Below are 12218 nucleotides of genomic sequence, written 5' to 3' on the forward strand. Positions count from 1 at the left end.
AGTTCAGCTAAATCAGTACAGGCTGGGATGGACCCTGGGCTGTTCCCGTTCTGTATGGGGCGCAGTACCTAGTGGGGCTGTGAAAGCAGAAACAGAGTATGCAGAGATTGTTTGTGTGAGAGATAGGGAGAGGCCAACAGAAACGGAGAATACAGACAGTATGTTTTCAAGAGAGAGGGAGAGAGATAGCCGAATAGACACAGTGTATACAGATATTGTGTGTGAGGTAGAGGGCAACAGAAACAGAGTATACAGAGAGTGTGTGTGTAAGAGGGAGAGGATAACAGACCAAAGTACACAGTGTGGGTGTGAGAGGGGGAGAACCCAACAGACACAGAGTATACAGATACTTTGTGTCTGAGCGACAGAACTCAACAGACACAGAATATACACCGTGGGTGTGAGAGGGAGAGGATAAGAGACACGAAGAATACATAGAGTGTGTGTGATAGAGGGGAAGAGCCTAACAGACATAGAGTATACAGTGCGGGTGAAAGGGAGAGGATAACAGAAACTGGGTATACAGAGAGAATGAGTGTGAGTTAACATTCACAGTGTATACAGATATTGCGTGTGTGAGAGATAGGGAGACGCCAACAGAAACAGAGTATACAGGGCGTATGTATGGGAGAGAGAGAGAGAGACAAACAGACACATTATGTACAGATATTGTCTGTGAGAGGGAGAGCCCAAAAGAAAAGAGGGTGTGTGAAAGAGGGAGAGGATAACAGACACAAAGTATACAGAGCGCGTATGAGAGCGGTAGAGGAAAGAAGACACAAATAATACAGAAAGTGTGTGTGAGAGGGAGATGATAACAGAAGCAGAGTATACAGAAAGTCTTTGTGTGAGAGAGGGAGAGTCAAATAGACACAGAGTACACAGATACTGTATGTGTAAGGAAGAGGACAACAGACACAAAATATACAGAGTGTTTGTGAGGAGGAAAGGATATCAGAGACAGAGTATAGAGTGAGTGAGTGCGAAGCGAAAAGCCCAACAGGCACAAAATATACAGAGTGTGTGTGAGAGAGGGAGAGGACAACAAACGTAAAGTATACAGAGTGTGTGTGGGAGGGAAAGGATAATATGCACAGCGTATACAGTAAGTGGGTGTGAGAGTGAAAGCCCATCGGACAGAGTGTATACAGTGAGGGTGTGAGAGGGAGACAACAACAGACACAGAGTATTCAGAGTGTGTGTGTGTGAAGGAGAGGGCAACAGACACAAAGAATATACAGATACTGTGTGCGAGAGAGAGGTCGATCCCAAGAAACACAGTGGGTGCAGAGAGTGTTTGTGTGTGAGGGAGAGAACTCAACAGATAGAATCTGCAGGGAGTGTTGGTGTGGGAGGGAGAGGATAACAGTCACAGGGTACACTGATAGTGTTTGTGAGAGGGAGAGCCCAACAGACACAGAGTATACAGATTCAGCGAGTATGAAAGGGGGAGCAACAAACACATGGTGAAATTCTGAAAGAGAGAGAGTAAAATATAGAGTGAGAGAGTATACGGTGCATATTATATATATTTCGAGAATGTACCATTCCGTGGGAGATTAACAAACTCAACTCTGGCCGAGTGGGAACTGGGCCTTTTATGCTCTGTCTCAGTGGCTCAGTACAACACTGGGTGAGATCAACTATCTCATCACAGGCCGAGAACGGAGCCTTGACCATTCCTACACTGTGTGCGGCTCAAACACACATCGGTTGAGATCAGCTAATTTAACACAGGCTGCGATTCAGCCTAGGCCATGCCTGCTGTGTGTGTGATTCAGTTCCAAACTGGGTGAGAACAGATAGTTCATCAAAGGCCGAGGGTGGAAACTGGGCCTCCCTGCTCCACGTGGGGCTGAGTAACACACGCCATTGTGATAAGATAACAGCACGTGTCGGGCATGGAGCCTGGGCCCTTCCTGCTCTGTGTTTGTGACTCGGAACCAAACTGGGTGAGTTCAGCTAAACCAGCACAGGCCGGGATGGGTCGTGGGCCGTGCCCGCTCTGTGAGGGGCGCAGTACCCAGTGGGGCTTCGATAACAGAAACAGTGTAGACAGATATTGCCTGTGTGATAGATAGGGAGAGCCCAACAGAAACAGAGTTTACAGAGAGTATGTATGAGAAAGAGAGAGCCGAACAGACACATTGTATACAGATACTGTGTGTGAGTTGGAGAGCCCAACTGACACATAAATTTACAGAGAGTGTGTGAGAGGGAGTGGACAACAGATACAAAGTATATAGTGTGTGTGAGAGAGAGAGGGGGGGAGAACCCAACAGACACAGAATATACAGAGAGTGTGTGAAAGGGAGAGGGCAACAGACACAAAGTATACAAAGAGTGTTTGTGAGGAGGAGAGGATAACAGACACAGAGCTTACAGTGTTCGTGTGAGAGAGAGAGGACAACAGACACAGAGTATACAGAGAGTGTATAAGAGAGGGAGAGGACAACAGACACAGAGTATACAGAGTGTATGAGGAGGAAAGGATAATAGACACAAAGTGTACAGTGAGTGGGTGTGAGAGCGAAAGCCCAACAGACACGGAGCATACAGTGTGGGTGTGAGAGGGAAAACCCAACAGACACAGTGTTTACAGAGAGTGTGTGCAAGAGGGAAAGCCCAACAGACACAGGCCGTACAGTGTGGGTGTGAGAGGGACAGGATAATAGTCACAGACTATGCAGAGTGTGCGTGAGAGACGGGGAGAGGCCAACACAAAGTGCTTATATAGTGTGTATGAGAAGGAGAGCTCAACAGACACAGAGTATACAGAATGTGTGTATGAGAGACGGCGACTCCAGCAGACGTAGGGTATATACAGTGTGCGTGGGAGGGAGAGCCCAACAGACACAGAGTATCCAGAGTGTGTGTGTGAGAGGGAGAGCCCAACACACACAGCATATACAGAGAGTGTTTGTGAGAGGGCAGCACACACAGAGTATACAAATACTGTGTGTGTGAGAGAGAGAGTGAGACCCCAACAGACACCGAGTATACAAATACTGTGTGTGCGAGAGAGAGGGCGAGCCCAAGAGACAAAATGGATGCAGAGAGAGTGTGTGTGCTGGAGAGAGCTCAGCAGAGCATAATATTCAGAGGGTGAGAATGTGAGAGGGAGAGGAAAACAGACACAGGGTGCGCAGGGAGTGTTAGTGAAAGGGAGAGCCCAACAGACACAGAGTGCACAGAGAGACAGCGAGAGTGAGAGAGAACAACAGAGAGGGAAGTGCTGAAAGAGAGAGAGAGTAAATATAGAGAGTGAGAGACTAAACGATGCATATTATATATATTTCGAGAGAGAGAGGGTAATACTCCGGGGCAGATTAACAAACTAACCACAGTGGGGTGGGAATTGGGTCTTTTATGCTCTGTCTCAGAGGCTCTGTACAACACCGGGTGAGATCAGCTACTTCAGCATAGGCCGAGAACGGAAACTGGGCCCTTCCTGCTTTGTGTGAGACTCCGACACACATCGGCTGAGATCAGCTAATTTACAACAGGCTACTGAGTAACACACGCCATTGTGATAAGATAACAGCACAAGCTGGGCATGGAATCTGGGCCCTTCCAGCTCTGTGTTTGTGACTCAGTACCAAAGTGGGCAAATTCAGCTGAATCAGCACAGACCGGGTTCGATCCTCGCCCGTTGCCACTCTGTGTGGGGCTCAGTACATTACCGAATGAGATCGGCTGCTTCTGCACAGACCAGTTATGGAGTCTGGGCCCTCTCTGCACTGTATACGTTACTCAGAACCAAACTGGGTGAGATTTTTTTTATTCATTCACGGGATGTGAGCATCGCTGGCAGGGCCAGCATTTATTGCCCATCCCTAATTGCCCTTGAGAAGGTGGTGGGGAGCCGCCTTCTTGAACCGCTGCAGTCCGTGTGGTGAAGGCTCTTCCACGGTGCTGTCAGGAAGGGAGTTCCAGGATTTTGACCCAGCGACGATGAAGAAACGGCGATATATTTCCAAGTCAGGATGGTGTGTGACTTGGAGGGGAACGTGCAGGTGGTGTTCCCATGCACCTCCTGTCGTTGTCCTTCTAGGTGGTAGAGGTCGCGGGTTTGGGAGGTGCTGTCGAAGAAGCCTTGGCGAGTTGCTGCAGTGCATCCTGTGGACGGTACACACTGCAGCCACTGTGCGCCGGTGGTGTAGGGAGTGAATGTTTCGGGTGGTGAATGGGGTGCCAATCAAACGGGCTGCTTTGTCCTGGATGGTGTCGAGATTCTTAAGTACTGTTGGAGCTGCACTTATCCAGGCAAGTGGAGAGTATTCCATCGCACTCCTGACTTGTGCCTTGTAGATGGAGGAAAGGCTTTGGGGAGTCAGGAGGTGAGTCACTCGCCGCAAAATAGCCAGCCTCTGACCTGCTCTTGTAGCCACAGTATTTATGTGGCTGGTCCAGTTAAATTTCTGGTCAATGGTAACCTCTAGGATGTTGATGGTGGGGGATTCGGCGATGGTAATGCCATTGAATGTCAAGGGGAGGTGGTTAGATTCTGTCTTGTTGGAGATGGCCATTGCTGACACTTGTCTGGCGCTAATATTACTTGTCACTTATCAGCCCAAGCCTGAATGTTGTTCAGGTCTTGCTGCATGTGGGTGTCGAATGCTTCATTATCTGAGGCTTGGGAATGGAACTGAACACTGTGCAATCATCAGCAAACGTCTCCATTTCTGACCTTATGATGGAGGGAAGATCATTGATGAAGCAACTGAAGATGGTTGGGCCTAGGACATTGCTCTGCGGAACTCCTGCAGCAATGTCCTGGGGCTGAGATGATTTGGCCTCCAACCACCTTTGTACTAGGTATGGCTCCAACCAATTGAGAGTTTTCTCCCTGATTCCCATTGACTTCAGTTTTATTGGGGCTCCTTGATGCCACACTCGGTCAAATGCTGCCTTGATGTCAAGGGCAGTCACTCTCACCTCACCTCTGGAATTCAGCTCTTTTGTCCATGTTTGGGCCAAGGCTGTAATGAGGTCTGGAGCTGAGTGGTCCTGGCAGAACCCATACTGAGCATCGGTGAGCAGGTTATTGGTGAGTAAGTGCCGCTTGATAGCACTGTTGATGACACCTTCCATCACTTTGCTGATGATTGCGAGTAGACTGATGGGGTGGTAATAGGCCGGATGGGATTTCATGGATCATAGAAATGTTACAGCATGGAAGGAGGCCATTTGGCCCATCTAGTCCGTGCCGCCTCTATGCAAGAGCAATCCAGCTTGTCCCACTCTCCCACCCTTTCCCCATCGCCGTGCTTTTTTTTTTCTTTCAAGTACTTATCCAGTTCCCTTTTGAAGGTCATGATTGAATTTGCCTCCACCACCCCCTCGGGCAGTGAATTCCAGATCCTAAGCAATCGCTGTGTAAAAAAGTTTTTCCTCATGTGACCTTTGTGGCCAGGATAGACCTGGGCAATTTTCAGCTAACTCAGCACAAACCGAGGATGGGTCCTGGCCCTTTCCTGCTCTGTGTGGCTCAGAACCACACCGGGTGAGGTCAACTAATTCAGCACAGGCCGACGATGGAATTTGGGCCCTTTCTGCTTTGTTTATGACTCACTACGAAACGGGGTGAGATCATGTAACTTATAACAGGCCGTGATTGAGCCTGGGCTCTGCATAGTTGTTGGTCTCAGTACCACGCCAGGTGAGATCAGCTAATTCTGCAGAGGCCGCCGATGGAGCGTGGGCCCTTGCTGCTCCAAGTAGGGCTGATTACCACATCCCATTGTGATTTAATAACAGCACAGTCTGGGGATGGAACCAGGTGCTATTCGGCTGTGTGTGTGAATCAGCGGCACACGGGGTGAGATCAGTTATCCAAGCACAGGACGAGGGCAGAGCCTGGGCCCTTGCTGCTCCATTCTGGGCTGAGTAACACACCCCATTGTGATAAGATAACAACACAAGCCGGGCATAGAGCCTGGGCCCTTCCTGGACTGTGTTTGTGAATCAGTACCAAACTGGGTGAGTTCAGCTAAATCAGCACAGGGCGTGATGGGCCCTGGGCCGTTCCCGCTGTGTGTGGGACTCAGTACCACACCGGGTGAGATCAGCTAATTTAGCACAGCCCATTGGTGGAGTCTGGGCCCTCCCTTCTCTGTGTGTGACTCAGTACCAACATCAGCAAACACAACACAGGCCGGTGAAGAATCCTTGCGCCCTCCTGCTCTGCGTGGCTCAATACCACACCGTGTGAGATCAGTTAACTCACTACAGGCCTGATTTGACCCAGAGACCTTGTCTGCTTTGTGGGACTCAACGCCGAAACAGGAGCACAGGCCAGGGATTGAAACTGGAATCTTAGTGCTGCATGTGTGGCCGAATACCCCACCCCATTGTAATTAGATTACAGCACAGGCCCCTGATGGAACCTGGTGCAATTCTGCTCTGTGCGTGACTCAGTACCACACCGGGTGAGATCAATTATCTCAGTACAGGCCGGCGATGGTACCTGGGCCCTTCCTGCTCTGTGCATGTAACTCACAACCAAATTGGGTGAGTTCAGCTACCCAGAGAGTGGTGAGAATGTGGAAATCGCTACCACAAGGAGCAGTTGAGACAAATGGCATAGACACATTTAAGGGGAAGCTCGGTAAGTACACGTGGGAGAAAGGAATTGTAGGTCATGCTGATAGGTTTAGATGAAGAGGGATGGGAAGAGGCTCGTGTCAAATATCGGTTGGGCCGAGTGGCCTGTTTCTGTGCTGCTCATTCTATGTAATTCTACGTATTTTCTTTCCTTCCCCCTTCCTCTGATGCTGGAATTCCTTTCCATTGACCCTCGACACTTTCCAGTGTCTTACCGAAGTCACCATTTTCCCAGTATGGGCTGAGCGCATCAATGTCTATTTGCTATTCGACCGTGGGGGAATCACGTTAGAACGCCTCTCTTGCGTTCACCAGCCCACGTCTACTTCTCAGCGGCGATCATTGGCTAGCGATCAGGAGGGAGCTCACTGGCTGATGTGCCTGTCTTTCTAGCCTGCGAATTCTAAACTAAATAATAATTAAAATATGTATTAAAAGGCAAATGATCGTAGGCGGCTGCAAAACGTAAAGTAATAGTTGAAATGGAACGCGAGGGGCCACGGTGGAAGGATGAAACGAAACTAATTAAAGTGGAGGTAAAATCTTAAAATCAGCCCAACCTCGATTTTTGGATTTGCCACTCGCAGCGTGCCATTGAAATCAGTTGCAATGAAAATCGGGCCTTTTCTGTAATGGGCCGCCTATGATGCCACCAGCCTAAATTAGATCATTGAACTGAAAACAGGCAGGATAAAATTAGTACCCTTTCAATGGTAAATGACTGAAGGAGAAGTCTTTTTTTTTTAAATGTTGTCAACATAATTTTGGGTTGTTAAATCTGTGACATGATTTATGTTTGCTGGGCTGCATTAAATCCAGTAAAGTGAAAGCAGTCTGTTTGTTCAAATGACTGTGACTAACGTCAGTAACGATGTTGCATAATTGTCTCACTGGAGACGTCACTCAAGTATATATCAGGGACACTTTGTACTGTATCACCGTGCATGTCCCTGACCCGTTGTCTCCACCACCTGAATCTAACAGAAAATGCATGAACCAGTAAAGGGTGCGGTTTACGCCATTTATTATCCAGTTCTTGCAGCTGTTGGTGTTCCGGGTAAGTCATTCTGCAGTTTGTTCATTATGTAAGTAAGTGTTTAACTCGTTCACGTCTCTTGCCGTGTATGTTATGTATATAGAATTACATCGAATGTACAGCACAGAAACAAGCCATTCGGCCCAACTTGTCCATGCCGGCGTTTATGCTCCACACGAGCACCCTCACACCTCTCTTCATCTCACCCTATCAGCATATTCTTCGATTCCTTTCTCCCTCATGTACTTATCTAGCTTCCTCTTAAATGCATCTATGCTATTCCTACAACTATTCCATCTGGCATCGAGTTCCACATTCTAACTACTCTCAGAGTAAAAAAGTTTCTCCTCAGTTCCCTGGTAGACTTATTAGTAACTATTCTATATTTGTAGCCCTTAGTTTTTGTCTCCTGTACAAGTTGAAACATCCTCTCTATGATGAACCTATCAAACCCTTAAAGACCTCTATCAGGTCATCCCTCAGCCTTCTCTTTTCTAGAGGAAAGAGCCCCAGTCTGTTGAATCTTTCCTACTAGCTGTAACCTCTCAGTTCTGGTATCATCCTTATGATTTTTTTTGCACCTTCTCCAGTACCTCTATATCCTTTTTATAATAGGGAGACCAGAACTGTGCACAATACTCCAAGTTGTGCTTTAACTTCTATCTTGATGCATTTGCCACAGTCAACCCTTCAGTGCTACTCGTGACATCAACACCAACATGGAAAGGCAATCGTGACAATAACGGAAGGACATGATATGGGAGCAATAAGATCCGACAATGTCATCACTCACAGCGACTTCCAGGCTCATGGTGAGCAGTTTAGTGGAAATCACTCCAGCTGATTGCAAACAGACAGCATCAGAGAAGAAATGCTTTAAAACTGCGTGCAGTTGCATAAAGATATTTCACTCCAAAACTAATGTAAAAGCTATTATGAATTCCGCTTCCGCCGTTATCTCTGGTAGTTTATTTCATGCCCAAACACCTCCAGCCTAAAAGAATCCTAACTTTTCCCGTGGTTTTTTGGCAATGATTTTAAATTGTTGTCCTATGGTTATCCCACTCCTCCACCAGTAGAAATAGTTTCGTTTGTCCCCTTATATACCATATTGAAACCTCTCAAATTTATGAACACTTCGACCAGATCTCCTCCTAAACTTCCCTATTCTGGTGAAACCGCAGTGTCAGCCTGGATTGTGCGCTCGGGTCTGTGGAATGGGCCTTTGAACCCAGGACCATTTTGCTCCGGGGCGAGAGTGCTGCCACTGAGCCACGACTAAGGCCATGAACTGTTTGATTTTGCAGGAAATTGCGCAGAGCTGCGAGGCAACGTTCTCCGCAGCTCCTGCGAATTAAATTAACGAAAATGCTTACAGCTGGGTCTGTGGTGTTGAATTGCTTGAATTTGAACTTTAAGAAAAGATGCGCTATCAGCCCTGACTCTGAGCAGCGTGAATTGCCGCAAGGCTGGAAAAGTGTGTGAGGAGAAGACACGCCTACAAAATCTGTCAGAAAGAGAAGTCCCGCCCACAGATTCAGGCTGCATTGCTCAAGCAGGCAAGCAGAATTCATCCATTAAAAGTTAGTATTCTGGATGTCATTGTAAACAAAAAATTAAATTGTTTTGTGTAAAAAGCCAAAGAAATAATTTAACTAAATTAAAGAGGCAGAAGGGAAAAGAGTTTTTTTTTAATTTAAAATAATTTAATGACCAAAAACTGTTAAAATAAGGAGTAATATGAGACTTCACATTTTTAAAAGTTCATTTATAATTGTTTGGCAGTCATTAAGACTTACTGCGCTATTAAAACTTAGATTAGACCTGGTATTTTTAATCATACCTATTTGGTGGCGTAATTAGTTACTTTCCAGCTGGGCAAATAATTTGCCACTTCTCCATCCAATGATTTCTCTGATTGCAGCGTGCGATGGCCCTTTAATTCGAAGCTGTCATATCGCCGGCAAACCAGTAGGAACAAGTTCCGGATTTCCGCGTATCACTGTGCATGTGTTAACGTGGGAACTTGCTTCTTTAATTCGCCGCTAAAAACGGAAATCGCTGTTAAGCTCCTCCGTTATTTAAGGAGCGATTTCTGCCCCAATATGTTTTACAGCCGCCAGTTCATGTAGTGCCAATGGGAGCATCTACGTGAACACATTGCTGGTCCAGTGTGGCAAATAAATGTTCTACTGTAGCATTTTTCATCCTCAGCTGATATGTTGATAGGTTGGGAGGAGGCTCCTGTGGAGCATTAACACCCGCATGGACCTATTGGGCCGCACGGCCTATTTCTGTGCTGTAAAATTCTTTGTAATTCTATGAAAGAAGCTCCAGGTTCTCCTGCATGCTTTCTACAGCTAAAGCCACACATCCCGGGTATCATGTTAGTGAATCTCCAGCTTGCCATCGGGAGCATAACTGGCGTTGCGGATTCCAGAAACTGCACGATTTCCATTTCTACCGACTTCAATGGCACGCCGCGCGTGATATATTGGAAAATCGCGATTGCACTGATTTTAAGTTTCGACCTCCATTTTAATTAATTTCGTTCCATCCTTCCTCCCCCTTATTCCATTTTACTTTATATTTATCAGTCACCTACCATGCTTTTATTTCTCTTATTGTGCACATTTTAAATATTTAGTTTTATTTTGAAACTAACCTCAACTGTCCGTCGGAAAACTGACACGATCGGTTGCATCGCTCGTTTTACGCCCCGCCTGATTTTGCACATGATTGACATGAATGGAGTGGTGTATTGGGCTGGGTGTAAAACCGGCCTTCCACTCGATAGGGTGGTCCTGCCGCCCGGCGAGTTAGGTTAAAATTATCCCTTTTCAGTCACCAGAAAGCGACCGTGTCGGCGGATGCGTTTGTTTCCCTTCCATTGATGCAGTTATGAAACTTGGAACTTCAGGCAAAATCCTGCGAATTGATACTTTCTGCTGGGAGTCTAGTCAGTAATTTTCTTCTATCTTGCAGTTAACATAATGGCGATTGCGATCCTGTCCCGGGGTAAGTGCGGTCTCTCCAAATGCATCACTCACTATCTGGTGGCCATGGCTGTAGCCGATCTGCTGGTCGTCATCATCGGTGTGATATTAAACCGGGTCATTGGCATTTACCTTCCAGTTAGCGCCTTGTCCATTACTCCGGTGTGCCGTCTTAAAACGGTCTTAGTTTATGCATCCAGAAACTGCTCTGTCTGGTTAACAGTCGCTTTCACCTTTGATCGATGCGTTGTCATCTGTTGCCAGAAGCTAAGAACGACATATTGCACCATGAAAACGGCAGCTGTGGTTGTTGGCACGGTGTTTGCTCTGAGCTATTTGCAAAATATCCCCTGGTACTTTGTACTTGAACCTGTGTACTTTATTAACAATGTACCAATGTATTGCGGCATCAAATCTAGTTTTTATATATTAGCTACGTGGATAGCATTTTCGTGGATTAATCATATATTAACACCGTGCCTTGCAATTTTACTTATTTTATTGTTCAACGTGCTGACAGTAAGACATATATTAGCGTCCAGTAGAGTCCGCCGGGCACTGAGGGGCATTAACAGTGCTGAATATAACATTGATCCGGAGTTGGAGAGCCGAAAAAAGTCCATTATTTTACTCTTCAGTATATCCGGAAGTTTCGTCATGTTATGGGCAACATATACAGTTCATCACCTATATTACCGAATCACAACCACTTATGTCTATACAGGTTACAACGACCCTGTCTTTATTCTTCAAGAATCCGGACATATGCTTCTCCTTTTGAGCTGCTGCACAAACACGTGCATTTACGTCGTGACCCAGAATAAATTCAGGGAAGAGATGAAGAATGTAGTGAAATATCTGCTGGCACTGATTGTCAAATTCGTGAAATGACGAAAAGAACCAAAGATCCCTTAATATTCAGAATTCAGATCTTCATCTCTTCCCACCCATGAGATTTCTGCAATGGGGAAAAGGGCGTTGCCTTGTAGTTATATCACACTGGGATTAGTTTTGTTTGCTGATGCTTTACGTTTGCTCGACGTGTCTTAAATAAACCGACTCGATTAAAACAGCCCCGCTACAACTCAGTGGTAAGCAGCAAGGATGGTATCGGTTGATTACGTTGTGCTGTGGGCGCAAGGGTTTCTCAAGAAGGCATAGTGTGATGTGTTAGTAAATGGTTCATAATTGAAATACTTCTGCCTATGTGAATTTTATTATAATCAGCACAGCCGAAGAAAAGAAAATGAGGTTTAAAATAATCCAGGTGGTTGAACGTAATATTAACGGTAAGGCAGTTGTACTCCCTGTGTTGAAATTCGTCATTCTGATGGGTTCCAAAGCAATCTATCGAGAAATACGCATCAACAGAGTTCACCTTGTCTAATGCTGACTACTCAATCTTTCCCGCTGGGATAGGCTCTTCATAGTCAAACCCAGGAAACGTAGCTGTGGGTTGGTCTCTTTCTGAAATACCCGCACCATGGGCTCAATTTTAGCGGGGAATTGGGGGTGCGTTGCGGGCGGGGGTGCTCCGAAAATCGGGGAAATCCCAGTTCGGGTTCGGAGCCCGGCTCCAA

At 46.5% G+C, this 12218-nt stretch overlaps 1 protein-coding gene across 1 annotated transcript; it reads left to right on the top strand.

Moving 5' to 3' along the window:
• Nucleotides 1-8368: 8368 nt before the first annotated feature.
• On the top strand, nucleotides 8369-11834 carry LOC137306288 (probable G-protein coupled receptor 139). The gene is made up of 2 exons (XM_067975455.1): nucleotides 8369-8454; nucleotides 10628-11834. The coding sequence occupies exons 1-2, from the start codon at nucleotides 8400-8402 to the stop codon at nucleotides 11527-11529; spliced, it is 957 nt and encodes a 318-aa protein (XP_067831556.1). The 5' UTR covers nucleotides 8369-8399; the 3' UTR covers nucleotides 11530-11834.
• The last annotated feature ends 384 nt before the right edge of the window (nucleotides 11835-12218 follow it).

The sequence above is a fragment of the Heptranchias perlo genome, chromosome 42 (assembly GCF_035084215.1).
Source record: "Heptranchias perlo isolate sHepPer1 chromosome 42, sHepPer1.hap1, whole genome shotgun sequence".
In the NCBI taxonomy this organism is placed as follows: Eukaryota; Metazoa; Chordata; class Chondrichthyes; order Hexanchiformes; family Hexanchidae; genus Heptranchias; species Heptranchias perlo.